Raw genomic sequence first — 27097 nt, 5'->3', positions numbered from 1 at the left:
CATAAAATAATGATAATAATAATTAACAAGTACACTGTCAATAGACTGTACAATCTATCTACTCCCTTAAAACAAACTTTTCATGCATCTCAGGAATTTATTATTTTTTTTTTTTTGGAAAAAATGGAAATCTGTTACCAAGTGCTATTTACCTTGATTTTCAATCTTTATTCTTCATGCATCGAGTCTTTTCATCTCAAACATGCTTTTCGGTAGCTTTTCAGTTGTCAAAAAAAAGAAACCTTTAGTTGTAACCCCTAGGACATAAAAATGAAAACTCAGATCGAATTCAAACCGTTGTGATTCCTCAAAATATTATTTACGTAAATATTTGTGACTACGCGGCCTCTTTAAATATTCATTACATCACGTGACAAAACACGGATATGTATTAGGTGCATGACACGCACGTGACCAGGCTGTTCCGATAATATACTCTTTGAAGGAAATGTAGGCTATATCTATTGAGTATTGAATATGATTCAAAGAGTATTTGTTATCATTTGTTTGCTTCCTCTAAATCAAGCTGCACTGCCCTTGGTGATCAACACTTGGCAATTTGAGAATGCAGCTGACGCAGGTGATAGACTAAACATGACTTTTCCGTGTATGAGCTCTGTGGAATGACTAGACTTTAAACTGGTTTCTGTCTGTAGCCTGGAGCACGCTGCAGATGGGCGGCTCGGTTCTGGACGCGGTGGAGCGGGGCTGCGCACGGTGTGAGCTCGAGCAGTGTGATGGAAGCGTGGGGTTCGGCGGGAGCCCGGATGAGCGCGGAGAGACCACCCTGGACGCGATGATCATGAATGGGTAACGTTAGGCATATGCATCAATATACTTAACCAGTAATTCAGCCAATAATATTAATCACTATACATTAGGTCAAACGTCCAGTTGTACTACTTTAATATATTGCATTACAAAAAGAATGTTACTCGGCATAGATTAACAATTTTAATAAAAAATAAATGTTTAAATAACATAAAACGAATAATTTGAATAATTTCAAACACTAAACTATAGTTTAATCATAGTTACAATATATTACAGTCTATTTATTAAATTATTTTGGTTGCAAAAAATTATTGATGATGGTACCACAAAAAGCGTCCTAGAAAGTTTTAATGTAGACAAAAGCATATTGCAAATATTATTTGGAATATTAACTAAAAGTGGTTTAGTGTTTACATACAGTAGGTTCTTGTTTAGAAACAGGGTTCTTACGAGTGCTTGCAATCCTTGAAAACATCCACACATCATCTTATATTGTAAAAGACCTTTCTGTTCCCTCTAAAACCAATATGCTAAATGTGACCATAGACCACAAAACCACTCATAAGGGTCTTTTATTTATTTATTGAGATTTATACATAATCTCAGCTGAATAAATGAATAAACGAGCTGAATAAATAAGCTTTCCACTGATGTATAGTTTGTTGGGATACGACAATATTTGGCCGAGGTACAGCTATTTGAAAATCTGGAATCTGAGGGTGCAAAAAAATAAAATAAGAAAATATATAGATAAAATTAAGTACTTAGCAATGCATATTACTAATCAAAAATTAAGTTTTGATATATTTACGGTAGGGAATTTACAAAATATCTTCATGGAACATGATCTTTACTTAATATCCTAATGATTTTTGGCATAAAATAAAAATCGATAATTTTGACCCATACAATGTATTGATGATGGCTATTGCTACAAATATGCCTGTGCTACTTATGATTTATGTTTTTGTGGTCCAGGGTCACAAATATCAGCTGTGACTTTGTTTGCTGTTTGTCCCGGGTTTAGAGACACAATGGAAGTAGGGGCAGTGGCAGACCTACGCAGGGTCAAAAATGCTGTGGGTGTTGCCCGAGCTGTGATGAATCACACAGAGCACACCTTTATAGTGGGCGAATCAGGTAGGAACCGTACACTCAATAACCACTTCATATCTAGCCAACCAATCATGTGGCTGCAATGGTCAAGAGGTTCAGTTGTTGTTTACAGTACATCAGATAGGGGAAGAAATGTGATCACAGATGGAGTGATATGAGTATTAAAAAGGCCTCTTCAACTATTTATTTCTCAAAATTATGTACAGACACTGAAGGCCTGGACAGATTTTATGTCAGCTTGAAATATACAGCACTTTACATGATGTTATTCCATTTATAATGTTGTGGTCTTTTATTAATTTCATCTGCTCTCCAAATTAAAAGGAATTATAGAGTACTAAAAAAGATTTATTTCTCTGTTCATGGCTGTTTAACATCCACATTACAATAAGAAAAAGGCTGAGTCAGCCTTCTGCGGCTCCATTATTTTTTTTTGTTCTTGTTCTTTCCTGTATCTAATGTTTATTTTAAATCAGCTTAACTAAGTGATTCATTTTGTTCAAATCTCCCTTGCTATATAAAGTTTAATAGTACTGAAGAAAAAAAAACTTTTCTGTCTTCATGCAGCCACAATCTTTGCTGAAAACATGGGCTTCATGTCTGAGGACTTGTCAACTAACAATTCAATAGCTATTTTCTCCCAGTGGTTGCAGAAGAATTGTCAGCCCAACTATAGAAAGGTGAGTCCCCAAAAACCAGGAACCTCAGTGTAATCATCACTCCAGGGTTTACCTTTAAACTTCTTAAGCACCTTTGGCAACTTCAAAGATGGATTTAGAAGATGATCTGTGGCAGATAAACCATTTCAGTATACTTCAAATGTACCAAACACCATTGAAAGATTTTTTTAAGATATAAAGTTTTAGTCTGAATTATGGTAAGAATTAGAATTCTTGGTGCATTATGAATCTTGTAAAGTGTACAGTCGTGGCCAAAAGTTTTGAGAATTACATAAATATTAGTTTTCAAAAAGTTTGCTGCTAAACTGCTTTTAGATCTTTGTTTCAGTTGTTTCTGTGATGTACTGAAATATAATTACAAGCACTTCATACGTTTCAAAGGCTTTTATCGACAATTACATGACATTTATGCAAAGAGTTTAAAGAGAGTATTTGCAGTGTTGGCCCTTCTTTTTCAGGACCTCTGCAATTCAACTGGGCATGCTCTTAATCAACTTCTGGGCCAAATCCTGACTGATAGCAACCCATTCTTTCATAATCACTTCTTGGAGTTTGTCAGAATTAGTGGGTTTTTGTTTGTCCACCCGCCTCTTGAGGATTGACCACAAGTTCTCAGTGGGATTAAGATCTGGGGAGTTTCCAGGCCATGGACCCAAAATTTCAACATTCTGGTCCCCGAGCCACTTAGTTATCACTTTTTCCTTATGGCACGGTGCTCCATCGTGCTGGAAAATGCATTGTTCTTCACCAAACTGTTGTTGGATTGTTGGAAGAAGTTGCTGTTGGAGGGTGTTTTGGTACCATTCTTTATTCATGGTTGTGTTTTGGGCAGAATTGTGAGCGAGCCCACTCCCTTGGATGAGAAGCAACCCCACACATGAATGGTGTCAGGATGCTTTACTGTTGGCATGACACAGGACTGATGGTAGCTCTCACCTTTTCTTCTCCGGACAAGCCTTTTTCCAGATGCCCCAAACAATCGTAAAGGGGCTTCATCGGAGAATATGACTTTGCCCCAGTCCTCAGCAGTCCATTCACTATACTTTCCGCAGAAGATCAATCTGTCCCTGATGTTTTTTTTGGAGAGAAGTGGCTTCTTTGCTGCCCTTCTTGACACCAGGCCATCTTCCAAAAGTCTTGGCCTCACTGTGCGTGCAGATGCGCTCACACCTGCCTGCTGCCATTCCTAAGCAAGCTCTGCACTGGTGGCACTCCTATACCGCAGCTGAATCCTCTTTAGGAGACGATCCTGGCGCTTGCTGGACTTTCTTGGACGCCCTGAAGGCTTCTTTACAAGAATTGAACCTCTTTCCTTGAAGTTCTTGATGATCCTATAAATTGTTGATTTAGGTGCAATCTAGTAGCCACAATATCCTTGCCTGTGAAGCTGTTTTTATGCAACGCAATGATGGCTGCACGCGTTTCTTTGCAGGCCACCATGGTTAACAATGGAAGATCAATGATTTCAAGCATCACCCTCCTTTTGACATGTCAAGTCTGCCATTCTAACCCAATCAGCCTGACATAATGATCTCCAGCCTTGTGCTCGTCAGCATTCTCACCTGAGTTAACAAGACGATTACTGAAATGATCTCAGCAGGTCCTTAAATGACAGCAATGAAATGCAATGGAAAGGTTTTTTTGGGATTAAGTTAATTTTCATGGCAAAGAAGGACTATGCAATTCATCTGATCACTCTTCATAACATTCTGGAGTATATGCAAATTGCTATTATAAAAACTTAAGCAGCAACTTTTTCAATTTCCAATATTTATGTAATTCTCAAAACTTTTGGCCACGACTGTACAGTGAGAAACAGAGAGTCATGTTTTCCTCAATTCATGCAGACTTTCCTGAGAAGTTTTAGAAGGATATCTGTGTAATCACTGACAAGAAAATATGCACCATGAAATACAATGAATAATGCATGGTGAGATTTATGAAGAATACAGTGGTTGATACCAACATTCTGCTGTTGGCACAATCAAAGCCCTATGGAAATATCTGAAACATTGCTCAGAATGCATTATTAATTTTTTTGTTTTAAGTTCCCATTCTCCCGATTTAAACTGTAAGTGTTGTTGGCCAATTTAATCAAAACTTTAAAAATAAAAATCTCTCCCCAGAAAACATTAAGATGGATAAAGCAAACCAGAGAGCAACATGAAAAATAGATAGCCTTGCTATGTAATTCTAATTCGAAAGCTTAAAGTCGTAAAAAACAACTTTGTTCTGTGTCCCAGATCAAACCGTAAATGAAAGCATAATAAGTTACATGTTTATTTAGTATTTTTTTGTATTTTTATTTTAAAGAATGTTTTTCCAGACCCTTCCAAATCATGTGGGCCGTACAAACCCAAAGCCAAGCTGTGGAAGCCGAAGCATCCAAAGGGAAATTTTGACCCCAGTTCTCATGACACAATTGGTAACTGTTGATTGTTGTTTATTGTAAGACATGAAATATTTTAAAAAATAATAATAATTTGGCCAGACAAAATGATCAGTCTTTAGTCTGTAAGTGAAAATACATTTTTCTGAATGCGGACCTGGACTTGCCCACAGAGTACCAAACTCATTTTAATTTGCATCATAAAAATGAAGTATGATAAATGGGCCGAATGCCTTGAGGACATAATTGAAAACCATTGCTTGATTCAATTCATTGATGCATATGATCTAAGCATTACATTCTTACCATAAATTCTCATTAGGAATGATTGCGATTGGTAAGAATGGACAGGTGGCTGCTGCAACATCCACTAATGGAGCAACACATAAGATACCAGGGTGAGTACGAACGCCTGTCAGTTTAGTATGTCTCAACTGTCCTGTTGAAGCCAGAATGCATGAGTGTTTAAAACTGAAGAAAAACAGAACCTCAAGAACCTTGCTCACTGAGATTTAGTTTTACTGACAGAAATGGGTTTCCAGTCCCCTGTCAATAAAGCTTTAGTGAAGTATATGCATGCTGATCTGTAGCCGTGTAGGTGATTCACCAGTGGCTGGAGCAGGGGCTTATGCCGATAGCACAGCGGGGGGAGCGGCCGCCACAGGGGATGGAGACATCATGATGCGTTTCCTTCCTAGGTAATCACCAGTCTTAAGAGATTGGTTTATATGAACTGCCTTGATAAATTAAACGTGTGATTCTACTGAACCTTCTAATTGAAGGCTTTTATTGATTTTATATATGTATATCAGTTTTCTAGCTGTTGATTTAATGAGAAATGGAGACCAACCCACTGTTGCCTGTAAGACGGCCATCTCCAGAATCAAGAAGTACTACCCCAATTTCTTTGGAGCAATGATTTGTGCCAATACTACTGGTGGATATGGTGAGAGAATGCTAATATTTCATGTTTGCTTCTTAAAACAGTTTGTATAATCATTCTGTATATGAACAATAATAATGGAATTTGTCAAAACTTTTTTCCAAAGGTGCTGCTTGTAACAAGCGTCCTGGGTTTAGCCAGTTCCCCTTTATGGTGGTTAATCCACAGACAAACCAGTCTCAGTTGCAGGTGGTGGACTGCTTTTGAATTACAAGCATTTTGTTTTACATATTTTTTAAAAGTTTGTCAACAAATTATTGATTTGTATATGCCTTGTGATCAGTGTTCACTTTGCATTACTTTAAAAAATAAATAAACTTTTAATGTATAAAAAAAATCTGTTTGAAAGACATTGAGGTCTGAGATGTTTATAACTTGTTTCCACTGAAACCAATGGAAAAAGATGGAAATTGGAAATGCTTTATTTCAAAATATACATTTACTTAATCATAAAGAAGCACACACATACGTTTTCATCATCTCAACATTAAAAAGCAAGCAATGCTCCAAAAGTTGCCATGTCCAACTCGTGGATTCAGCAGCCAGGCAGAATTGAGATGCCAGGGCCGTTCTCAGCCCACTGGAAGAAATTACATTGCTTGCCCATTTTAACTGGGCATGTGTAGAAGTTGCGGCCATTATTTGGTCCCAGTTTCAGCACAGTCTTCATAAGAGTCCGTTTGCCATGCTGACACATGGGAAAATGCAGGTCTGCCCACTGTTGCAAGAATCAGAGATGATATGAATACAAACCCCCAATTCTGGTTTAAGTGTCAAACTTTACATTTATTTCTAATTGATTTAAAGACTAAAATTGTTTTAATTTTACCTAGATTTCAAATTCAAGTTCACACTTTCTTACCTCAAAGAAGTTACATTGAGTCTCTCGTGGCAAGGAGCAGGTGTAGAACTGCCTGCCTTTGTTTTCTCCTTCCTTAGTGACCACCCTCAGGGTGCATGGTCGGTGATGACTTTTGCAGCAGGGGGTTGTGGGTAGGGATGTGTCATTACTCTGTGTGCCCCTGCTTAATTATGGTGAGATATTGTTATTTTAAATCAGCTTTATTAATTTGACATTTTGCAGTCAACTTCATTCAAGATGGTCATTCACCCAAAAATCATCAATCTACTTTTAATTATATTTTTGCTGATCACAAAATAAGATATTCTAAAGAATGTTTTTGTTCATGAAAAACAGCAGTGAAGCAGTGAAAAGATTAGAAATCATTAGAGATTAGAAAGATAAAAAAATCTTAGGTGCTTTTGGGTTTGTGATGATCGTGCTATAAATCAAACTTGATGGTATTCTTAGGTTATAGAATATATTAATGAATAAAAATATCAGTATTCACTAATATCTTGTCACAGGCAAAACCGCACTCGCTCACCTTAAGGATCCCATGTGTGGCATGCTTCCTCCAGATAGTCCATTCATGGTTTTCATTCTCTTGTTAGGCTGACTGTGGTCTGCTGGAGATTCTCTCTTATGGGGCTCATTTCCTCTGAATTGCATCCCACTCACACCATTACTGGGACTCTTCCACTGCCAGTTGCTGTGCGTGCTCAGACCCCTCATTGTCTCTAGTGTGTGTGCCTGGTTAATGGCGGGACTTGAAGGAGAGTCAGGTTTTGCGCTGAGGCTGGTTAGGACTAGAGTGGTTGTCCCAAATGCAGTCTTACGATTCATCTTTATTTCCTGCAGGGGTTTGCTAAAACTGTTGCAGGGGTAGCGGATCAGGTCTCGACTCAAAGGTGAATGTTCCAGCTTTGTGGGCTCTTCAGGCACTGAGAAAAGAGAGTGCGAGTAAGATATGAACTACACTCAAAAATGTGCATTTCTGCACTAATACATGTCCGAAACTTACCTTCCGGTCTAGGGCTCATACAAGCTTCACAATACTTGTTAATTGGTCGATTGATTAAAGTGCAAAGGGAACACGCCCACTCTTCCTCCTCTTGTTTTGCAACATGATCGTTGCTCCTCGTTCCTCCTTGATAAGCCCATCCAATCAGACAATTACGAGTTGGGAGTTTACTGTGAAATTGAAAAGTCAGTAAATAGACTGGATTTTTGTGTGTATATGAATGAGTAGCTACAAGAGGACGTGCAGCTCACCTGATGTTTACTTCACTTGGATCACCTGTTTGACAGCGCTGACAGTAGTATGTCATCCTGCCGTTGTCTCCCAGTCGACAGACAGTGACAGTTCCACTGCACTGGCCACAGTTTGGACGTTTATACACCTTGTAATGCTTGTAAAGTGGGGATCCATTCTTTCTACACTGTTTTGAAAAGTATAAATTGAATGCAGATCTGACAGAAAAAGCTAAATTGCTAATTTATTGTATATAAAAATGCAGAGTATAAGATACCTTATAAAATAGGAGTGTGAAATCTCGTGTCATCTTCACAAGATGGTGAACTTGTTCGCTTGTCAACTGCCTGACCTTTAAAAGCGCAGAAGAATTCATTGAAATAACACTCTAAAAATATTTTAAACAAGGTGTAAAACATTCATTCAACTGTACCATGCAACAGAGATATTGACTTTTTGTTGGTACTGCACAAAGCAAATTGTACCTTGACAGCCGGGTTAAGGCCACTGTCGAAGAGCGCTTCGTTTTTAATTATGTTTCCTACACCAGGTAAGACGGCCTGATCCAACAGAACATCACAGAGCATTCTCTCACTCTCTCTCTTTACAGCTTCCACCGCCTGAGAGAAACTAAACTTGGGTGAACAGATATCGAGAACCTCCATGGCTCTTACTCTCTGCACACAGTCATCTGAGAGTCTAGGGGAAGCAAACAGAATTATTATTCCCTGAGGAGTCAGAATCTTTGAAGGCTCGGTGTAAAAATGAAAAGAGTCGGGCTGTCTGGATCACGCTGAGTTATGATGGTCTGGAATTTAATCCGGCATAGCGAACGTTTTGGCAACAGGGAAGTTGCCTACTTAAGATCTGCACTTGATGAGCTGACCTCTCAGATGTACATTAGGATAAAGTGCTCGACTTTCGATGAAGATGTTATCTAATCCGGGATTAAATTTAATACTTATCTTAAAATACTTAGGAATGAAATAGAATTTTTATATAACTATAATCGGAGCTATTAGAAGAAGTGTTACCTGATTTCTACAGTTGTGTCAATAAAACAGACGGCATCTTTGGTAAGTTGAATAACCAACACTTGGGGTTTTCCTTTCAAATCCTTCTCCAGGGGGTTTATTCTCAAGGAACCATTCATGCCAAAGTGCAATCTAAATCAAAACAAATTTAAAGTACAGTTAAAATGATTTCACTCTTTTTATACCAATCAATTTCAGTTATTTGTGATTACTGGATAAGGATTTTCAGCTATATCTGTGCTGGATTTTCATTTGTATGCCAAGTACCAAACATTTGTAGATTTAAACACCACTTGAAAAGATATCATTTAGTAGCATTTGCCACTTTATCAATCACACAGACTAATCATGCTGGCTTGCTAGAGAGAGAACTCTACTCAAGCACTCACAATGAACAATTTTGTACCTGGCCCAATAAATATTTTAAAGCACAACATAGCTGAAATATTCCATATACATATAGTGCCCTCCATAAGTATTGGAACATTAAAGACAAATTTGCTCTGGAGTCAAGAAATCTGTAAATATTATTAAAAGATGAATAAGAGACAAAACTACAAATTGTCTCTTTTTTTATTGGGTGTTTCAACAGATACATGTTTCACCAACTAAGAAGATCAGCACTTTTAGAGTTTCATCCCCCTATTTGATGTAAGTATTGGGACAGTTGTCTCACAGGTCTTTCTAAGTGATCAGCTGTGTCCTGTTGCATTAATTCTTCAGATCTTAAAAGCAGGGAATGTGTCGTATCCGTTATATCCATTGCTTCTGCATTCAAGAGTCTTGCATTCGATGACGACACACGCAAACCAGGATGAAGACGAGGGAGCTGACATTGAGAGAAAAGCAAGCAATTCGGATGCTAAAAGAAAGGAGGAAGTCAATTGAAAAAGTTCATGGAGAAATCAAGAGTTTGGAAACCACCGGTGACATCAGCAACCAACAATGACCTGATTGGCTGAGAAAAACAACAGTAGTTAACGACAGACAAATCATAAAAGCAGTGAAAAAGAACCCTAAATACGTGTCTGTAAAATCACCAACAACCTCCAGAAAGCTGTAGTGATGCTCTGTCAATCTACAGTCCACAGGAGAATTTGACACAGAATTACAGAAGCTACACAGCAAGATGCAAACCTCTGACCAGCACCAAAAATAAAAAAAGTCAAGATTAGAGTCTGCAAAAGCCAGTAGAGTTTTGGAACATTATGAACAGATGAGACAAAGATTAACCTTTATCTAAGTGATGGGAGAGGAAAAGTGTAGAGAAAAAGGGAACTTCAAATGATGCCAAGCATACAACCTCATCTGTAAAGCTTGGTGGAGGTGGTGTCATGGCATGGGCATGCATGGCTGTCTCTAGAACAGGCATTTCATCATCTCATTTTAATGGATGATGACAGTAGCAGAATGAAGGGTACAAGACCATCTTGTCTACCAGTATTCAAGAAAATGTCACCAGACTCATCAGAAAGCGCTGACCCAAAGCACCCTGCCAGTTCCGTCAAGGAGTTTATCAGGGAAAAGAAATGGAAAGTCTTAGAGTGACCAAATCAATATCCAGATTTAAATCTGAATGAACATTAATTTCACCAGCTGAAGAGGAGACTTAAAGCAGAAGCTCCCCAAAACAAGCAAAAGTTAGAATTGGCTGCAATAAAGGCTGGGAAAAGCATTTCAAAGTATGAGACCAAGACTCTGGTGATGTCTATGAGTCATAGACTCACTGATCTGATTGCATGCAAGGGATCTGCAACTAAATATTAGCTTTTAATCTTATCTGCCTAAAGTTTAACTGTCCCAATACTTATGCTCACACCAAATAGTGGGATGAACTATAAAAGTGCGGTCCTTTTTATTTGGTAAAACATATTTGTTGCAAATGTGTTAAATGTGACATTCTGTAGTTTTGTCTCATATTCATCTTTTAATTATATTTGCAAATGTCTTCACTCCACAGCAATTTTGTCTTTACTGTTCAAATAGTTATGGAGGGCACTGTATATCCACACACTGCTGTTCAAAAGTTTGGGATCAGTAAGATTTTTTTATGTTTTTTAAATGTTTTAAAAGTCTCTTGTGCTTATCAAGGCTGTATTTATTTGATCAAAAATACAGAAAAAATGCAATATTGTGAGATATTATTTCAATTTCTTATATTTGTTTTCTGTTTTAGTATACTTTAAAAAATAATTTATTTCTGTGATCAAAGCTGAATTTTCAGCAGTGTCACATGATCCTTCAGAAATCATTCTAATATGCTGATTTATTATCAGCGCTGAAAACAGTTGTGCTGCTTTGAAACGTTGCAAAGAGAAACATTGGTGTGTGTGTGTATATATATATATATATATATATATATATATATATATATATATATATATATATATATATATATATATACATATATGTATATACACACGTTCTGAAATTCACATTTGTACATATTTTACAAATCTTTATGACATCGATTCAACATTAAATTGACTTCTTTCCTATACTCTCAGTTGCCCTTTAAGAGGTCCAAAAATACATTCATTACATTAAGCAATGTAACGTAACCATAAATCAGAACATAATTTCATGACTTTGGTGCTTTTCAAATCTAAAGGGCTCTGGGAAGCAAGCCAGACAATTTCAATCTGCCTTCATGAGGGAAGAAACTTACATTTGGTCCACAACTTCTAACAAATCGCTCCATAAAATGATCATTTAAAATAGAAAGCAAAAATTTCATGTATCAATCTACCCTTATTTTTATTTATTTTTTATAATAATAAATTAAACAAACCTCAGAGCTCTGAAGCCAAAATACATGAAGAGCTCTTTCCCAAGTGTCTCCACGCCTGTAAACTCACAGCCCATAAAGCACTGGAAAGAGCTGCTGCTACTGCCATCAGACTGAAAATAAATAAATAAAACAAGTAAACATTCGTATGTATGTCATTTACGGAGGACTGCTATATCATTAGGTGAGATGATGTCATGCACTTACTGATTTGTTGGTTTCATTTCTTCGTACATCTAAAACCTTTTGTCCTTTTTGGACTCTTGCACGAATCTTTTCTCCATTTAAAGTGCAACCCGGACCCTCGACCATTGCGCCTTGTATTTAACAGTCCGTATATGAGCAAACTACAAACAAATCAAGAAGATCGCTAATGTTGTAGGCTACGTTACGCAAACATGAAACAGAAAGACCCGCCAGATGATTCAAATCTGCGCATGCGCCGTAGACGCGTCGGAAGTCGTCACGGTGTAGAAACAAAGTTGCAAAAACTTTTCTATACTTAACAAAAAAAGAAAAATTCTATACTGCTTATAAAGATCTAAACTATTTAACAGTACCCACATATAAACTTTGATCAGACTTTTGTATTTATTTATTTTTTTGTGACTTTATAATGTAAGTACATTCACGTGAATACATTTTTAGGGCAATAACAACACTTCACAGCCAGTTTTTCTGAGTGAAAATTGCTGTTTTCCCTGAATAAACTGGTTGACTCCAAAAGATTTCTTATATTCTGGGTAATGTTTATAAAATTACATGGGGTAGCCTACTATACAGGCTACATATCTTTAGAACCTTTCTCATATCTTCAGTGAATTTACTCAGTCAAGTGTAGATAGAGGTACTTTACTTCTTGAGTTGCTGCACATCATTTCAGTCAGTAGGCTACAACTTGTTGTAGTCTATTTATTTGGATAAAATAAACATGAAAAGGGTTCAGTATTTTGTATTATATTGAGTTCAACTGCTTGCTTATTTGTGTACAGGTGAAAAGCCCCTTTACTGGCCCCGGTGAGAAGGTCAGTCAGAGGACAATGTTGTGAGTCGCTCCCCCTGACGATGACCCTAAAAAGTACTCCAGAACTGTGGCCATACAAATGTCATTATTATATTGTAGCCTAAATGAACTAAATTACATCTATTGTGTGTATGTGTGTGTGTGTGTGTGTATATATATATATATATATATGTATGTATACAGGTGTAAAACGATACAGAATTTTTAAATAAACAAATTATATAAAATTCTTACTTGAGCTGCAGTAAGGACCCAAGTGCATGGGGGGTGCTGTTTGGGTGGGATACAACTGTGCACTCTGCTTATCCTGCCACAAAACATTCTTAACAGCCATTTGCAGTACAGCTGTCCAATGTTTACCTCACCATCCTGGCCCTCTTCTGCTTCAAACTTTTCATTACCCTTAATCCACTCACGCACTTCTACATCATCAAAGGCAACTTCAAGGAGGCTGCGCGGATTTCAGCTGAGCTCTATGATAATGGTCAAGGGCATGGTAAGTAGAGCGCGCACTTGGGTAGCAGGAGTGTGGATTTAATTTCCTATTGTCTGCGTTTGCCCTTTATGATGGCCCGTTTGCATGGATATATATGGAACACTGGGGATATTACTATTGCACAATGGATTTCCTGCAGTGTAGCTTTATTTATTTATAATAGCTGCCATTGCATGTGATGAGGACCACAACAGGGAGTTCAGTTTTACATTATGGATGTAAAAGATTTTTAGATATGCTTTTCAAACACTAAGCAGTTCAGGAAGTGTCATATCTGCATTCCAAAGCACATTCTTAACATTCATATTTGAGCTTCAGTACCTACTGTAGGATCACATGACCAAAGATCCTAAACATGCAACATCAAGCACATGGAAGCCCAGGAATGGCTGCCAGGCTGCTGTTTACAGAGTTGTATAAATAGAATTGAGGCCATGCACCCCCCCCCCCCCCCCCCCCCCCACTCTTTGACTATACAAGAGATGTAGTTATCTTCAGTCTATCAAGCACTTGTGCAGCCAGACGCATGTCTGCTAGATTTTGAGGGGCCGCATAAACAGCAGTAAGGGCTTTTGGTGTAAACAAGTTGTCTCGCAGAGCATCTCAGAAAACTGCTTCTCCAAGTTTAAGATCAGGGAGAGAGGAACAGAGACGGGCGATAGTCACAGGGGATTGCCATAGTCTGGCATGTACTAAGCAATTTAAGTAGGGCAACATAGATAAAAACAGCAGACAGCTTCAGTGACTCTTTTAAAACATTTTTTGATGAGAATGATATAAGGAGGAAACATTTTCCTGAAGGGACACAAGCTCTGTCAAAGTGGAAGTCTTGCTGAGCTGGTTAACCAGCCAAGGTTGGTGCTTTGATATGTTTCGTGTGTACGTGGAATGACTTACAATATCCTGAGTGCAAAAGTGAGCTGTGTTCTTGAATTAATTGTTCTTGAATGTGAAGCTAAGAAGGAAAATCGAAAGATACAGATTTGTGAGGCGGTTCAAACTGTGTCAACAGAGAGCTGGTTTATGTTTTTGACTTGAAGGATAATATTATATTTGAGTGAGCGATGAAGGGAGGTGAAGATGATGACTTGTGGAATGCATCAGAAGTTATTCTGGATATTGACTGGTGTGTACACTGGTGTATCAGCAATCTTAAAATAAGATTATTTGACTTTTAATAATAATAAAAAAGTAATGACAAAATTAATAAGACATTTGTAATACATAAAATATAGAATATAATTTTTGCAGAAAAAAATTTAATGGGAAAAATGTGAATTAAATTAGAAAATTAAATTAATGCAAAATAGAAACACACACACAGACACACACACACACACACACACACATATATATATATATATATATATGTGTGTGTGTGTGTGTGTGTTTCTATTTTCAAAAACTTTTATTTGGGATATTTCTAAAGAATTTACATATAAACATATAGGGAGTTCCTAAAGTTCCTGTTTGGCAAATCACAGTTTTTCTTCTTCTCCAGTCTGCTCTGCTCTACATGATGCTGCCAGCCAAGTAAGACTGCTGGCTCTCAAGACCCTCATTGCACAGGTAGTTTCTCATTTAAATGACCTTTAGTTGAACTGTAATATAAGCAATAAGTAATTATATTAATATGTGTAGTACTTATATCTTGTAGTCACATGCACTCTACCGGATAAGTAATGTAACACACATCTGGTGTAGAGTTGAACAGTGTAATCTGTCATGCACGAAAGTGAAAGGCATTGCTGCCACCATTTGGAATAAAAGAATCCTACACATTCGAATGCATTTCACAGGTCGTGATAAGCAGGCTATAGGCTTGTGTTACTGAATTTTGCATTTTTTAATACAGTGGAAGATTTTTGCTCTATTACACTGAAATATGATAATGATTAAATATATCTATTAAATTATGAATTCTAGATTTTTTTTCATATAATCATCATTATCTTTTCCTTTGTCATTATTATATGCATTAAATAATATTATGTTTGTTTTTTAGCTTTCAATAATTGTTGAAATGATCAACTATTTTTACTTATTAATTCTACACTGAAAAAATGGTTTAGATTAGAAACAATGTTCACCCAGAAATTGCTAGTAAATTTTACAATTGATTACAAAGAAATGGCAAGTAACACATTACATGTGAACTTTGTGATTTTCTTTTGTAAAATTTTTTTGTATAACTACAATTATCTATATTAAATACTTTTTATATTTATATAATCATTATATAATTTATTTTGATATTATTATAGTATATAATACGGTATTATATTATTCTATTGTTTACTTATTTTATCTATTCACGTATTAATTCTATAGCATTTTTTTTAGATCTCAGCAAATCCTTATAATTTAGTAAACACCAACATGCCATGAAACAGGGGATAAAACATTTTGTAAACATTTGTTTAAAGCTGTTGCATTTTTCATATAATTTCATGACACATTCTCTACTTTTGGCTTGTATTCCCTTGTCTGTGTGTTCAGGACAGGTTAATGTGACAACTGTAGATGGAGTGTCTCCATTGTTTAATTCCAGCTCAGCCGGCAGTTTAGGAGGTCTAGACACTGTGCAAGTGTAGATAAACAAACAGCAGTTTTATGACAATCAGTTTAAACAACCAGCCTATAATTACAGTAAGTTTCACAAGTAGATAAAAAGTAGATTAGTTTCGAGATGAACAATGCTTAAAGTAGCAATAAGATGGAGTTTATTAAGTGTTGATTCAGCAACCGCTCTGATGGATTCAGTGAGTTCATTTAGTGTCCGATTGATTTTTACGTGAGTGAAAATGAAAATAAAAGAAATGACTCTCAAATGACTATATATATATATATTTTATCTCATCAAAACTCAGGTTCAATCAATCAAACCAAACTCACCTTTCAGCAAATCCAATGCAATTCATAGCGCTTTACAGGCATTGGCACAAAATACAAGTGATGAAAATGACACTAAAATAGTTTATAATGTTAGATTGGAATAAGAAATGAAATAGTGATCAAACAAAATGCAATATTTTCAGAAAATAACCTATGCTGGATTTTCACTGTCACAGGTGCAAATGTGCAGAGAGGCACATATTTAGAGAGTCCTCTTCATGCAGAAGCCCAGAAAGACTGTATATAAGCATAGTGAAGTGTATAAGCATTGAGACAGCTCCTCCAGGGGAGCCTTACAGATGGATTTCCTATTGATTTATGAAGGTGAGTTACATATGCAGCAGCATGACAGACTCAAATGTCACTGATGTTTTGACTTTTACATGTTTCACTGGATCAGCTGTTATCAGTATTGTATCATTTACAGTGACACCCGTTATCTGCGTCAACTGTGCCCTCAGCAAATCAGGGAGAGTTTGGGACGTTCCCGACTGCACCTTCTACCACATTAGCCCCTCCCTAAAGCCATGAAGAACTTTCTACAATATAGATAATGTCCTTATGTTTGCTTAGTTTTACTGTACTTATGACTTACTTTGACTTATAGCCTAAATAATAAAAGCTGTTTTTACCTTTTTCCATTTAGTAATAATTGTTTCCTGTGTCTGTGGCCTGATTTAACCTGTTAACTGTCACCCTGTCCCGTATAGGGGACGTATGTTTACTTCACTATATTACAATTAAATCCCAATCTAATCATGACAAACTATATATCGTTGGAATCCTAAATAGATATTTTACCAATATTTTTTGTTAAAAATTATGTAGGAAAAGTAATAGATTAGGAGTTCTGACCTTTGTCAAAAAAAGTCTTCTTTGTTGCCTCTTTCTCTATCACACTTTAGAAATCATCAGAAATTATATATCACTTGAAAACTTAAAATCTCAAAATTCATCCGTTGAAACCCATTTTAAAATCAAACATTGCATTACCATGAAAATGGTATATCAAAGTCATGTTACAAAATGTTTTCAGTCATGAATTAATAAAATATAGGTTTGGATCATGCACTTTCAAGTCTATGTTTAAAAATGTGAGTGACAGTTAACAGGTTAACAACAATATGCCAGTGATGGTATATAAATAAAATTATGACTGGTACCCAATTTTGATTATCTTACTGTAATAAATAAAATATAGGCCTATATATTACGAAAATTAACCATGTCATGATTTACATCGGGCTGAATGTTGTTAAACAGTTGACGGTAGCCATAGACTTCCATAGTCTATAATAAAGATCACAGTAGAATGTTCTACAAATGAAACATATCATCTGCCAGCAGGTGGCAGCACATCAACTCCAGCGCGTGTCGTCGAGCTTGTTTCCATGCGACTGTAAACAATGGACCGAAGGGGCTTGTCCTTTTTCTCTAACACATGTAAGGCTGCTCCTCGTTTCTGTCGTTACCTATAGTAAGAAATGGCCTATTCACAGACCCCCAAGAAGGCTGGTCTACCACGAGAGGTTTTGAAATGGCTGCAAGCTCTTGATTTATCGTTTTTCCCCAAAAACGTCCGCAGGTGAGTAACTTACGTTAGAGAAGATACGATAAATCCCCAAAACATGAGCCATTTAGGGGATCTCAATATTATATGTGTACTTGTATAAAAGCTTACAAGTGCTATATAGCTAGTAAGTTTGTTTTTCTCATCAAGTACAGTAAATATTAATTTAACATTCCCCAATGAGGACTCTATTTCAATATTTAGTCAACATCCGGCGATTTTGTTCGTTATGAATAACACGTTAATATGTAACATCTGGTTTCATGAAAAATATAACAAATGTGGTTCCAAAACTATTTTCAAAAATAAACAAGATTGAAAGGACTTTGAATTACTACTAAATATGAGATGTGCTTACATGCCTTGCTGTCTTTTGACCAAAGAGACCTTTCCAATGGATACCTAGTGGCCGAAATATTTTCCTGGTACTTCCCAAGGGATTTTCATATGCACTCCTATGATAATGGAGCTTCACTGGCTGCCAGACAATCCAACTGGTCCCAGATTGAGAGAGTGAGTTTGATACCAGAAATGATAAAAGTGACATGAAATAATTGATCACTTATTTTCATGATTTGTTTATTGTGCTTTGGCCGGTTTTTCTTAAAGCGTGCCAATTTAATAACGATCTAGCTGTTTAATAAAGATATTTTCTGTGATATACCTTTGGTTATTTAAAAGTTTTTTGAGAAGCAAAACATCAGTCTGTTGAAAGAGGTCATAGATGGCACAATCCATTGTAAACCTGGAGCTGCAGAGCTACTCGTGCAAGAGATTTACACCTTCCTGACCAACAGAAGGTGAGTGTTCATATTTACTTTCTTTATGCATTTTTCATTCCCTTTAGATAATGTAAATCAAATATTAGCCAAATAGCCCTTTAGGCATTGTTTTTCAAATACAATTTCATATTTAGTTTTTCTCCATTCTGGTATATAAAGCCCATTTTTAATTTTCAAAATACACAGTTATATTTAAATGAAAGGGAGGATACGTTTTGCAGGATATGTGGGCCTACTTCCACATCATCTGCATGTACATGCTTTACATGCTTTCATGTGTGTAATACAAATATACAAATTGGCTTGCCGCCATGATTTTGTAATGAGCCATATATGCTTCAAAGGTTAAGAACTAATTCATCTCACACCTTCTACATTTGACTTTTTTATGCTTCCTGTAGGATCCAGACCATCCAGAGGGTGGAGCAAAACTTCACAGATAAGGCTTATCAAGACCAGTTGCCTATGGTGGCTCGAGCCACAGCCTCAGTGGCCATAAAGAGCAACTTGAGTCTCAGTGAGGTTATAGCTGAACCAAACATCATCACCAACCAGCGCAAGGTCCTTGCAATCATACACAGACAGATAGAACAAAGAAAAGAGGAGAGAACACAAGACCCAAGTGAGTAACACACCATAAATCTTTCGATTTGCCCTGAGATTTGTATGTCTTGGGGAAGGATGCTATACTGTAGAGTATATTTCTTTGACTTCTTGATAGAACGATTCAATGTTAAGCCCACTCTTGGAGAACAGGCTGTCAGATTGCCTCCACTAGCCTACCAGAGCGAGCCAAACCTGCAGATGAACACCAGTCAAGCAGCTTGTTAAGTTCTTGGCTCTACATTGCCAACAAGAAGATGAGACATATGTAAGCCAACAGTCTAAAAAACTTGGTGTTGTTGGTTGTTGTTGTTTTTTTCTTTTCACAGAGCAGTGTCACAAAAGATCCTCAAAATCTGGAAAGACTGTGAACTACAAAAATGGTCTAAGATAAACCCTTAGCGCTACCTACAAACTGTTTTGCTTAACCGTTTAAATAAAAGGAACCTACTCAAAAGAATAATTCATTAATAGATCACTTGTTCTGATTCAAAACAACTGAGAGAAAATGCAAGACACTACATAGCATAAAAACATTTCTAATGTTGTCGAGAGTATTAATGTTACCATTCTACTCTAATAAAATACTTTTATGTTTAAAACAGCTTTTCTGTTGAAAAAAATTAAGATATAAAAACTTGTTATCAAGAAATGACATTTATCTACAAATAATTGATTATCGGTACAGTAGCAACAATATTGCCCAACATGGTTGTTATTGTTAACTAAAACTGTTAAAAATTTATTTTGTTCATTGAGATGAACTGAAAATAAAGCTGAAAGTGAAATGAAATATAAATATTAGATTTAAAAAAAATCTAAACTTGGAGATGATTTTTGAAAATGAGAAATGTTGCCTTAATAACTAATTGAAATAAATTAAGTTGAAATACTAAAATGAATAAAAATAACTTAGACTAAAAGAGATAAATCTAAATTGAGACATTGAAAAAAATGACAAGCACAAAATTACTTCTGAAATTAATAAAAAATTTTGAGTCAAGTGTATTGTTTTTGTTTAACTATATTGTATTTATGGAATGTTTGTCTTCTTTATATGCAGGTTCTGTGGCATCATTTGGCATCAGAAGCAAATGCATTGCGGATATTGGAGGCAAATTATGAGACTATTCAAGGTAGATGTTTAACAAAGGTCTTCAAAGCAAACTTCAAAACGTGGCTATAAAAACCAACCAAAAAAAAAAACCCAAAAATAAATAAAAACCAGTTTAACAAGCATACACATCAGTGTGCAAGCTACTTTTGTTGTCCATGTTTGAGTAGAACAAAAATCCTTGTTTATTAGCTTCTGAAGGCTTGTTGTTCTGATTGGCATTGGATTTGTATTCTCTACACACCATACAGGTCAACAAACCTATTATAATATAATGCATGTTTCCATCTCTTGTGATATTCAAATCACATATTCAAAGTGTAAACAATTAATATTTTTCAGAAGAACTGCTTCTCATAGTTCAACCAATAATTGATAGATGGATATATCTATATACCGGTAATCATTTTAATTCTGCTCTCATACATAGCTCTTATTAATTTTGTGATGATATTTTAATCAGTTAAGTTACTAAAAATTATTTTCCACCTTCTTATGATTTGATGTTTCTATGGCTTGGGATTTTTCTGTATGTATAAAAAGAGCAGTCTGGACATTTTTCTAAAAAATCTCCTTTTGAGTGCTATTGACACAAAATAAAACCAAAAATAAAATCATCTGAGCTTAAAAAAAAACCCAGTAACTCTTAGGCCTTCTACAGCCTGTTGTTGCATCTCTGTTATCTCTGTACTTAGTTGAAAGGCACAGCATGTACTCTTCTCCGCTCCACCTAAGACCCTCTGCAAATTAGATATTCATTTAGCAAACTCACTGTGAGACAGGCAGGATTTAGGCAAGTTGCCCAGGTCCTTGTTTACCCCTCTGCCTCTTTTACTCTGTTTCTCTCCCCCTTATACACACACAAACACACAGTATCACACACACAGTCCCTTTCAGTCTCACACACAGACAAACACTCTCACACGCTCAGCATCACTGTCAAACATAAAGAGTGTATCTGCTGTGTTACCATGCATCTTCCAGACTCAATTCATAGCATAAGGTTGCCATGGATATGTAAAGCAAGCATACTGCTTTTCATCAACGTGCCTAGAAAATAACTTTTTAGACCACCTCGTCTTTCTCACGCTCCCTCTGTTTTTATCACCCTCCTCCTTATTACATGCTCATGCTGTTTTCCATCTGAAATGGACATTTAAAAAAACAAATAATACGTTTTTTGTGGAATAAAATGCCATGAGGTGTGAATGGTATGACCCTGAATGCAGTCATTTAAACAATAGCACAGCTGAGATGTTACTGAAATCAGTGTCTACTCTCATTGATTTGACATCAAATATTTATTATTTTTTTCTGAGAATCCTCAAAGAAACAGTTCAGCCCAAAATTCAAGTATTTTTTTTCATTAAAAGAGTCATCACTTACTAACCCTCATATGACTTTCTTCTGTGGAACATATTTTGTATGAACTATTAGTGTATGAATCACCACTTGACCAACATTTGTATATGCATTACATCCATCTACTGCATATACAAAGTATATTGGTTTAGATTGGTTCATTAAAGCAGTCAGCGGTCAGATAAATTGTTTTAATTAACCAAATGTTTTCCATGGCAGCATACCAGTGCTACTTTCATATCTCATATCACTCTGTGCTCTATCTTGTCATTGGTGCCATCATGTGACTCATTGTGGTGACATATTGTTGTAAAAATGGCCTTGGTGGACTTCTGTATTAATTTTATAGTGAGCCTTTAAAGAATTGCTAGAAGCTCAGGAGTCTTCAGTCAAAGTGAGAAAATGAAAACAGCACTCTGAACAGCAGGGAACTGGAGAAAAAAAACTCTTTTTTTGGAAGAAGTCTCTTATGTTTACCAAGGCTTAATTTATTTAAAATACAGTAAAATCAGTCAAATTGTAAGATTATTAAATTACATTCAATTCAATCTGTTTCACTGTTTTCTAGATTTCAAGTGTTTTCTTTTTTAATATATTTTAAAATGTATTGATGAGGCAAAGCTGAATTTTTAGAATCATTACTCCAGTCTTCAGTGTCACATGATCCTTCAGATGCTTGCAGTGTTTTTTCTACATTTTAATGGACTATATTTCTTTGCAAAGGGTTAAGGCTTATCTACTGTTTACACTTGGTATGTGTTTTGGTCGATCAAATCACAAGTGGACAACACTAAATACCGGTGTAAAAGGGGTGTGAAACGTTTTGAGATTGTCCACTTTAGACAACTTGCAGAGGTAGTCGAAAATGCATTCGACCAGGTCGTGGCGTAGTCTAATTTGTTCGAGCGGCCACAGAAGGCCACCTACTCTCCTCCTACTGACCTAATAAGTAATCATTGCGAGACATACAAAATTGCACGAAAATGAAACGATGGACCCCCATGGCAGGACATCCCAGTAGCCCCTCACTGCAGAACACAAGATCCAAGGGATGTGGTTGGATCCAGGGCTGTCCTTAGCTGGTTTAGGGATCAGGGGGTGGAGACGGATTGGTTTAGGTCTATATAAGGTGGGAGGACTTGGATCTGGATCCAACCACGCCCCCTGGATCTTATGTTCTCCAGTAAGGACCATCTCGGACATCCAGTGAGACCAGGTGCACCATGTTTGCTAACAACACTAGCAGCAATAAGTATAAGCAGATGTAATATTAGGGCGCGATAACTTTAGCCCTCTCAGCCATTCTGACAAGATTACCCCCCCCCCCCCCTCCCATAGTGCTGATTAAGTCAAGAGAAGAATAAATGGGCGGATCCTTCTGTCGGCATTAAAACATGATGTTAAATGTCAAGACAAAGTTGTTGGTCACTAATATTACATGCTTGTACTTCTGTTGTTATCAGAAAATAATACTTCTGATTTGGCCCATCAAAGTTTCAATACAATCTAATAAGCACACGTCCTTGTACATCTTAGGTCGGTAAGTGGTATTTTTTGGCTGCTCAAATGCATTCGACCAGATTAGCATCTACACCATGAAAACAATCCGGTCGAATGTGTTTTTGATTACCTCTGGAAGTGATTGAAAGTGTTTCAAAATGATCAAAATGTTTCACACCATTTTTACACTTGTATTTTGAGTTGTCCACTTGTGATCCAAACAAACAAAACGTATCTTACTATCAGGTGTAAGCAGGAGTTCTAAAAATGGAAATGAACAGCCTTGCTTTCTCATCATGACCAATATACAAGAGCTACATTGGACATAGAACCAAAAGAAGATCTATGCAGCGCAAACCATTTATCTGCTCGGGCTGGAGCTGTGGGCTGATCTCAATCACGTGACACCGTTATACACAACACTGGGAAATACAGTGAAAAAAGTAGTCCCAATTTACTGCAGAATCAATATCAGCTCTTGGAAATCTTGTGAGAAGCATTCAAATTCGGCGCAGAATTCTGTTAAAGCTACAATTATCAGAACAAACAACGCTGATGTGGAAACCAGGAAAAACATTGTTCAATAAACACAATTCACAGCCACCATTCACCATAGATTTAGTAAAACTACAGGAACAACTTGTTGCAGAAATGGTCTAATGTTTTCGAGGGTTTTTAAATGCTTCACACAATTTTTCCAGCACTTCAAAGTATTACCCAATTTAAAATATATTTTTTAATGTGATCACATTATTTGTTCATTCTGCCCCATGTATAAAGCTATAAGTTTCATAATGTAGGAAAACACTTTATATATATATATATATATATATATATATATATATATATAAATATAAATATATATATAAATATATATATAAAACTTAAATTACACTAGTACATGGCTGCAGAGAGTTATGGCTTACCAGCCAGATATGTATTTTTTGTATTTATTAAATTATGAATGACAGTAGTAAAAGTTAACTTTATCTGCATCTCATCTACCTATACAGCACAAGGTCATCTGTAAAACGTCTGCTAAAGATCTGTGAATCATCTGCTGTGTACTCTGATAAACGTCTCAGAAGCTGTTTTACATGCATTCTAATAAATTTCTTTTTGACATCTGACAGGAAACTTATCACAACGTATTGCAGATTGCAGATGAGCAAACACTCTAAAAAATGCATCTTGCATATGTAAATGCAGACATCAAACAGACATCTGGGAGATCAACATGTGCGATTAGGCTTTACTGTCAGGTGCTGGAGCCACCTTCTGTAGAACTTCTGTAGGCACTGGTGTCCTCAAATGTTAGCCTGGAGCCCTACAATGGTTCTCGAAGTCATGAAAGTCATAACAATGTTAGAAGAATGTTGTCTGTGGTATATTTTAACTGCAAAACAATAAGAAATGCAGCAAATATCACCACAAATTTTGAGAAAAGCCGCACCAAAATCAGTTTAAGGCCACAAAAAATTTAATTGAATTGGATTGAATAATTGAATAATCTTAAATCTATATATCTAAATCTATATCCATGAATTGTTTTATTTGGTTAGTAGCTACACCCATCCTGGTGTAACATAAGACCGTGAAAGAATGGATAACAAGATTTATTTTGAGCTAGCTTGCATATGAAACATGGTGTTTTATGCTTTGTGCACAATGTGTACTCGGTGCATACATGTATGTGTGCATGTGCTGCCTTCTAGACAGGCGACATCTAAAGTGTGTTTCCATGGTAACAAGTCAGCTAGAGCTACAATCGAGCGGGCGATGGTATCGCTCACTGCAAGCATTTCAGAATACACGCACACTGGAACACATTTTGTGCGATGATTTCCATTGCCAACGAACTGCATGTAGACGGCTAGATGCCCTTGTAGAGGCCGCTAAGCCATCTGTTGTGTGTTTTTTCATCTGGGCCCGCAGCGCAAAACAGGGAGGAAGCATGTATTTGTGAGTTAGAGGAGGGGTGTTCGGATTCATGTATTTAATCCAGATAGAAACATGACTAGCCAGAAGGGGGATTGGGTGTTAAAGTATCGCTCATTAACTTTGGATTTCCCCTCCAAAACCCACCCCATACTCATTGCCTATGCATCACACATTAACACATGCACATACGTACAGCACACACACTTGGCAGAAAGAGCCAACGTCTCTCTCCCACTACCTTCCCAGGAAAGCAGCATCATCAGGGACCAGGGTGTGGCTGTGTTTGTGCCTGCATAGACTCCATGACATGTGGCAATCACACTGGAGGTCATTTTCCTTCGGTAAATGCCTGATAAATTCATAAAGATCCATTTCATTTGCTATAATTAAATCATATTATTAAATAATTTTAATTATTTTAATAATGTATATACTTTCATGTTATAATTGAATGATAGCAAAACTGTGCATTATTGGCTTAGAAGTTATAAATCAATATTATTTAGATATTGTTTACTGTAAATTTTAGTAAATGTAATATTCATTTACATGTGATTATTAAGTATACATACAAATATATTTCATTTACTAAATATATTAATTACATTGTTATTAAGTAATAATTTATATATAATTTTATATTATATAATGTAGTATCTAAGTGTTATTACGATATTATTTAGACATTATGTAAATATTTATTTGTGTATATTTAAATTTGGTCTGCTATTTTTATGTAATTGAGAATCATTAGATATTAGATCATTTTACAGATAGATAAATAGAGCTGTCCACAAAATTGCAAAAAATCTGATTTATTTAATACAAAATACACTCAAATTATTGATTTACAAGGTTTGTTCTGTGACTCAGTTATTGACAAAATAATGAGTTATTGACAAAATGAGTTTTGCTTTTTTCAGTCAGTGTCAGTTATGAATGTTTGGTAATTTAATAATTTTATATATAATTTAATGTTATCAGATGTGTATATTGTTATTACTATATTATTTAGAAATTAATTTTGAAATCATTTTGTATATTTAAATGAATTTGATCTGCTATTTTCATTTAAGTAGAAATTATAAGATATAATTAGACGATTTTATAGATATATGTACTCAAAATTGTATTTACAAGTTTTTTTCAGTGACGGTCAATATTTGACAAAAGAAGATTTTTGCATTTTTCAGCCAGTGTCAATTACTTTATTTTAAGATGTCTTGTTACAGTGTAATTATACATTTAAGTACTGAGTAATATTAATTAACAGCATTTACTTACTATAAGGCTAGGTTTAGGGTTAGTTTCATGTAAATTTTCTTCTAACGTGTGACAAGGAGACTGCAAAATAGAGTGTTTCCATCTGTTCTTTAAACTGTTGTTTCCCAACCCTGTTCTTGGAGGCACACCAACAGTACAGATTTTTGGATGTATCTGATTCAACCGCTTGAGGTCTTGGAGTCCACCATCGAGCTCTCGAGTTGAATCAGGTGGGTTTGAGTTTGAAAACGTGTACTGTTATAGTGCCTCCAGAAGCAGGGCTGGGAAACACTGTCTTAAACACCCTGTGTGATAACAGAATACCGAATGCCTTGTATCCTATTATATTTAGTGTCAAATGTTAGTCTGCATTTGGTGTTTTATGTCTGCAGAGATGCTATTCCTGAAATAGAGCCCTACTCAGGGCAGGAATTTTAAACATGTCATAGCAGTATATCAACACATTAGACAAATTGTTACTGTCAGATGACATGCAGTCATTTGCGGGGTAGAGTTAGGGGCTGTTCATACAGAACCCCTAATGCAATTTCAGTAGCAACTAGATGCTATTCTTGGATTCTAAATAAGAAAGCAGGTGGGCCTTCACAATAATTTTAGAACTTAAAACTGCTGGTAAAGTAAATCTGTTAGCATTTTGGCCAGGACATGTTGATGTAATCTTTCAAAGTGTCAGCATTTTTTAAAGTAATAGGGCAAGTAAAAACTC

The 27097-nt window shown here is 36.1% G+C and overlaps 3 protein-coding genes and 1 long non-coding RNA gene across 5 annotated transcripts; 3 read left to right on the top strand and 1 right to left on the bottom strand.

The window, feature by feature from the left end:
* Window positions 1–402: 402 nt before the first annotated feature.
* aga (aspartylglucosaminidase) lies at window positions 403–6203 on the top strand. The gene is made up of 9 exons (XM_059516715.1): window positions 403–580; window positions 657–810; window positions 1802–1914; window positions 2458–2570; window positions 4884–4995; window positions 5282–5357; window positions 5550–5657; window positions 5772–5905; window positions 6009–6203. Exons 1-9 carry the CDS (start codon window positions 478–480, stop codon window positions 6107–6109), a joined length of 1014 nt encoding a protein of 337 aa, XP_059372698.1. The 5' UTR covers window positions 403–477; the 3' UTR covers window positions 6110–6203.
* A 119-nt stretch (window positions 6204–6322) lies between these two features.
* Window positions 6323–12257, bottom strand: neil3 (nei-like DNA glycosylase 3). 2 transcript variants are annotated; one of them, XM_059515820.1, is made up of 10 exons: window positions 12028–12257; window positions 11824–11933; window positions 9033–9164; window positions 8484–8697; window positions 8276–8350; window positions 8019–8185; window positions 7768–7937; window positions 7297–7687; window positions 6765–6918; window positions 6323–6620 (listed from the first exon to the last, which is right to left on the bottom strand). In XM_059515820.1, exons 1-10 carry the CDS (start codon window positions 12130–12132, stop codon window positions 6438–6440), a joined length of 1701 nt encoding a protein of 566 aa, XP_059371803.1. In that variant the 5' UTR covers window positions 12133–12257; the 3' UTR covers window positions 6323–6437. The 2 variants fall into 2 exon arrangements, with proteins under 2 accessions (XP_059371803.1, XP_059371804.1); XM_059515821.1 differs by having other exon boundaries at window positions 6765–6926; window positions 7308–7687.
* Window positions 12258–16521: 4264 nt separating this feature from the next.
* On the top strand, window positions 16522–16871 carry LOC132110116 (uncharacterized). The gene is made up of 2 exons (XR_009424588.1): window positions 16522–16559; window positions 16663–16871. It is a non-coding gene; the product is annotated as an uncharacterized LOC132110116 (long non-coding RNA).
* Window positions 16872–17526: 655 nt separating this feature from the next.
* On the top strand, window positions 17527–20431 carry spata4 (spermatogenesis associated 4). Its single transcript, XM_059516714.1, has 6 exons — window positions 17527–17820; window positions 18189–18318; window positions 18487–18605; window positions 18989–19209; window positions 19309–19458; window positions 20254–20431. Exons 1-5 carry the CDS (start codon window positions 17720–17722, stop codon window positions 19416–19418), a joined length of 681 nt encoding a protein of 226 aa, XP_059372697.1. The 5' UTR covers window positions 17527–17719; the 3' UTR covers window positions 19419–19458; window positions 20254–20431.
* Window positions 20432–27097: the final 6666 nt, after the last annotated feature.

The sequence above is a fragment of the Carassius carassius genome, chromosome 29, assembly GCF_963082965.1.
Source record: "Carassius carassius chromosome 29, fCarCar2.1, whole genome shotgun sequence".
In the NCBI taxonomy this organism is placed as follows: domain Eukaryota; kingdom Metazoa; phylum Chordata; class Actinopteri; order Cypriniformes; family Cyprinidae; genus Carassius; species Carassius carassius.
The sequence above is the reverse complement of the archived record's forward strand: the minus strand, read 5'-3'. Positions and strand labels throughout refer to the sequence as shown.

Excerpts from the sequence above, each read along its gene's own strand:
- aga (XM_059516715.1), top strand. The coding sequence starts at position 478 with ATGATTCAAAGAGTATTTGTTATCATTTGTTTGCTTCCTCTAAATCAA. Across the intron at positions 581-656 it reads TGAGAATGCAGCTGACGCAG|CCTGGAGCACGCTGCAGATG; the intron begins GTGATAGACTAA and ends TTCTGTCTGTAG. Across the intron at positions 811-1,801 it reads GACGCGATGATCATGAATGG|AGACACAATGGAAGTAGGGG; the intron begins GTAACGTTAGGC and ends TCCCGGGTTTAG.
- neil3 (XM_059515820.1), bottom strand. The coding sequence starts at position 12,132 with ATGGTCGAGGGTCCGGGTTGCACTTTAAATGGAGAAAAGATTCGTGCA. Across the intron at positions 8,186-8,275 it reads TCACACTCCTATTTTATAAG|TGTAGAAAGAATGGATCCCC; the intron begins GTATCTTATACT and ends TTTTCAAAACAG. Across the intron at positions 6,621-6,764 it reads CTCAATGTAACTTCTTTGAG|TGGGCAGACCTGCATTTTCC; the intron begins GTAAGAAAGTGT and ends TTCTTGCAACAG.
- spata4 (XM_059516714.1), top strand. The coding sequence starts at position 17,720 with ATGGCCTATTCACAGACCCCCAAGAAGGCTGGTCTACCACGAGAGGTT. Across the intron at positions 17,821-18,188 it reads TTCCCCAAAAACGTCCGCAG|AGACCTTTCCAATGGATACC; the intron begins GTGAGTAACTTA and ends TTTTGACCAAAG. Across the intron at positions 18,606-18,988 it reads ACCTTCCTGACCAACAGAAG|GATCCAGACCATCCAGAGGG; the intron begins GTGAGTGTTCAT and ends TGCTTCCTGTAG.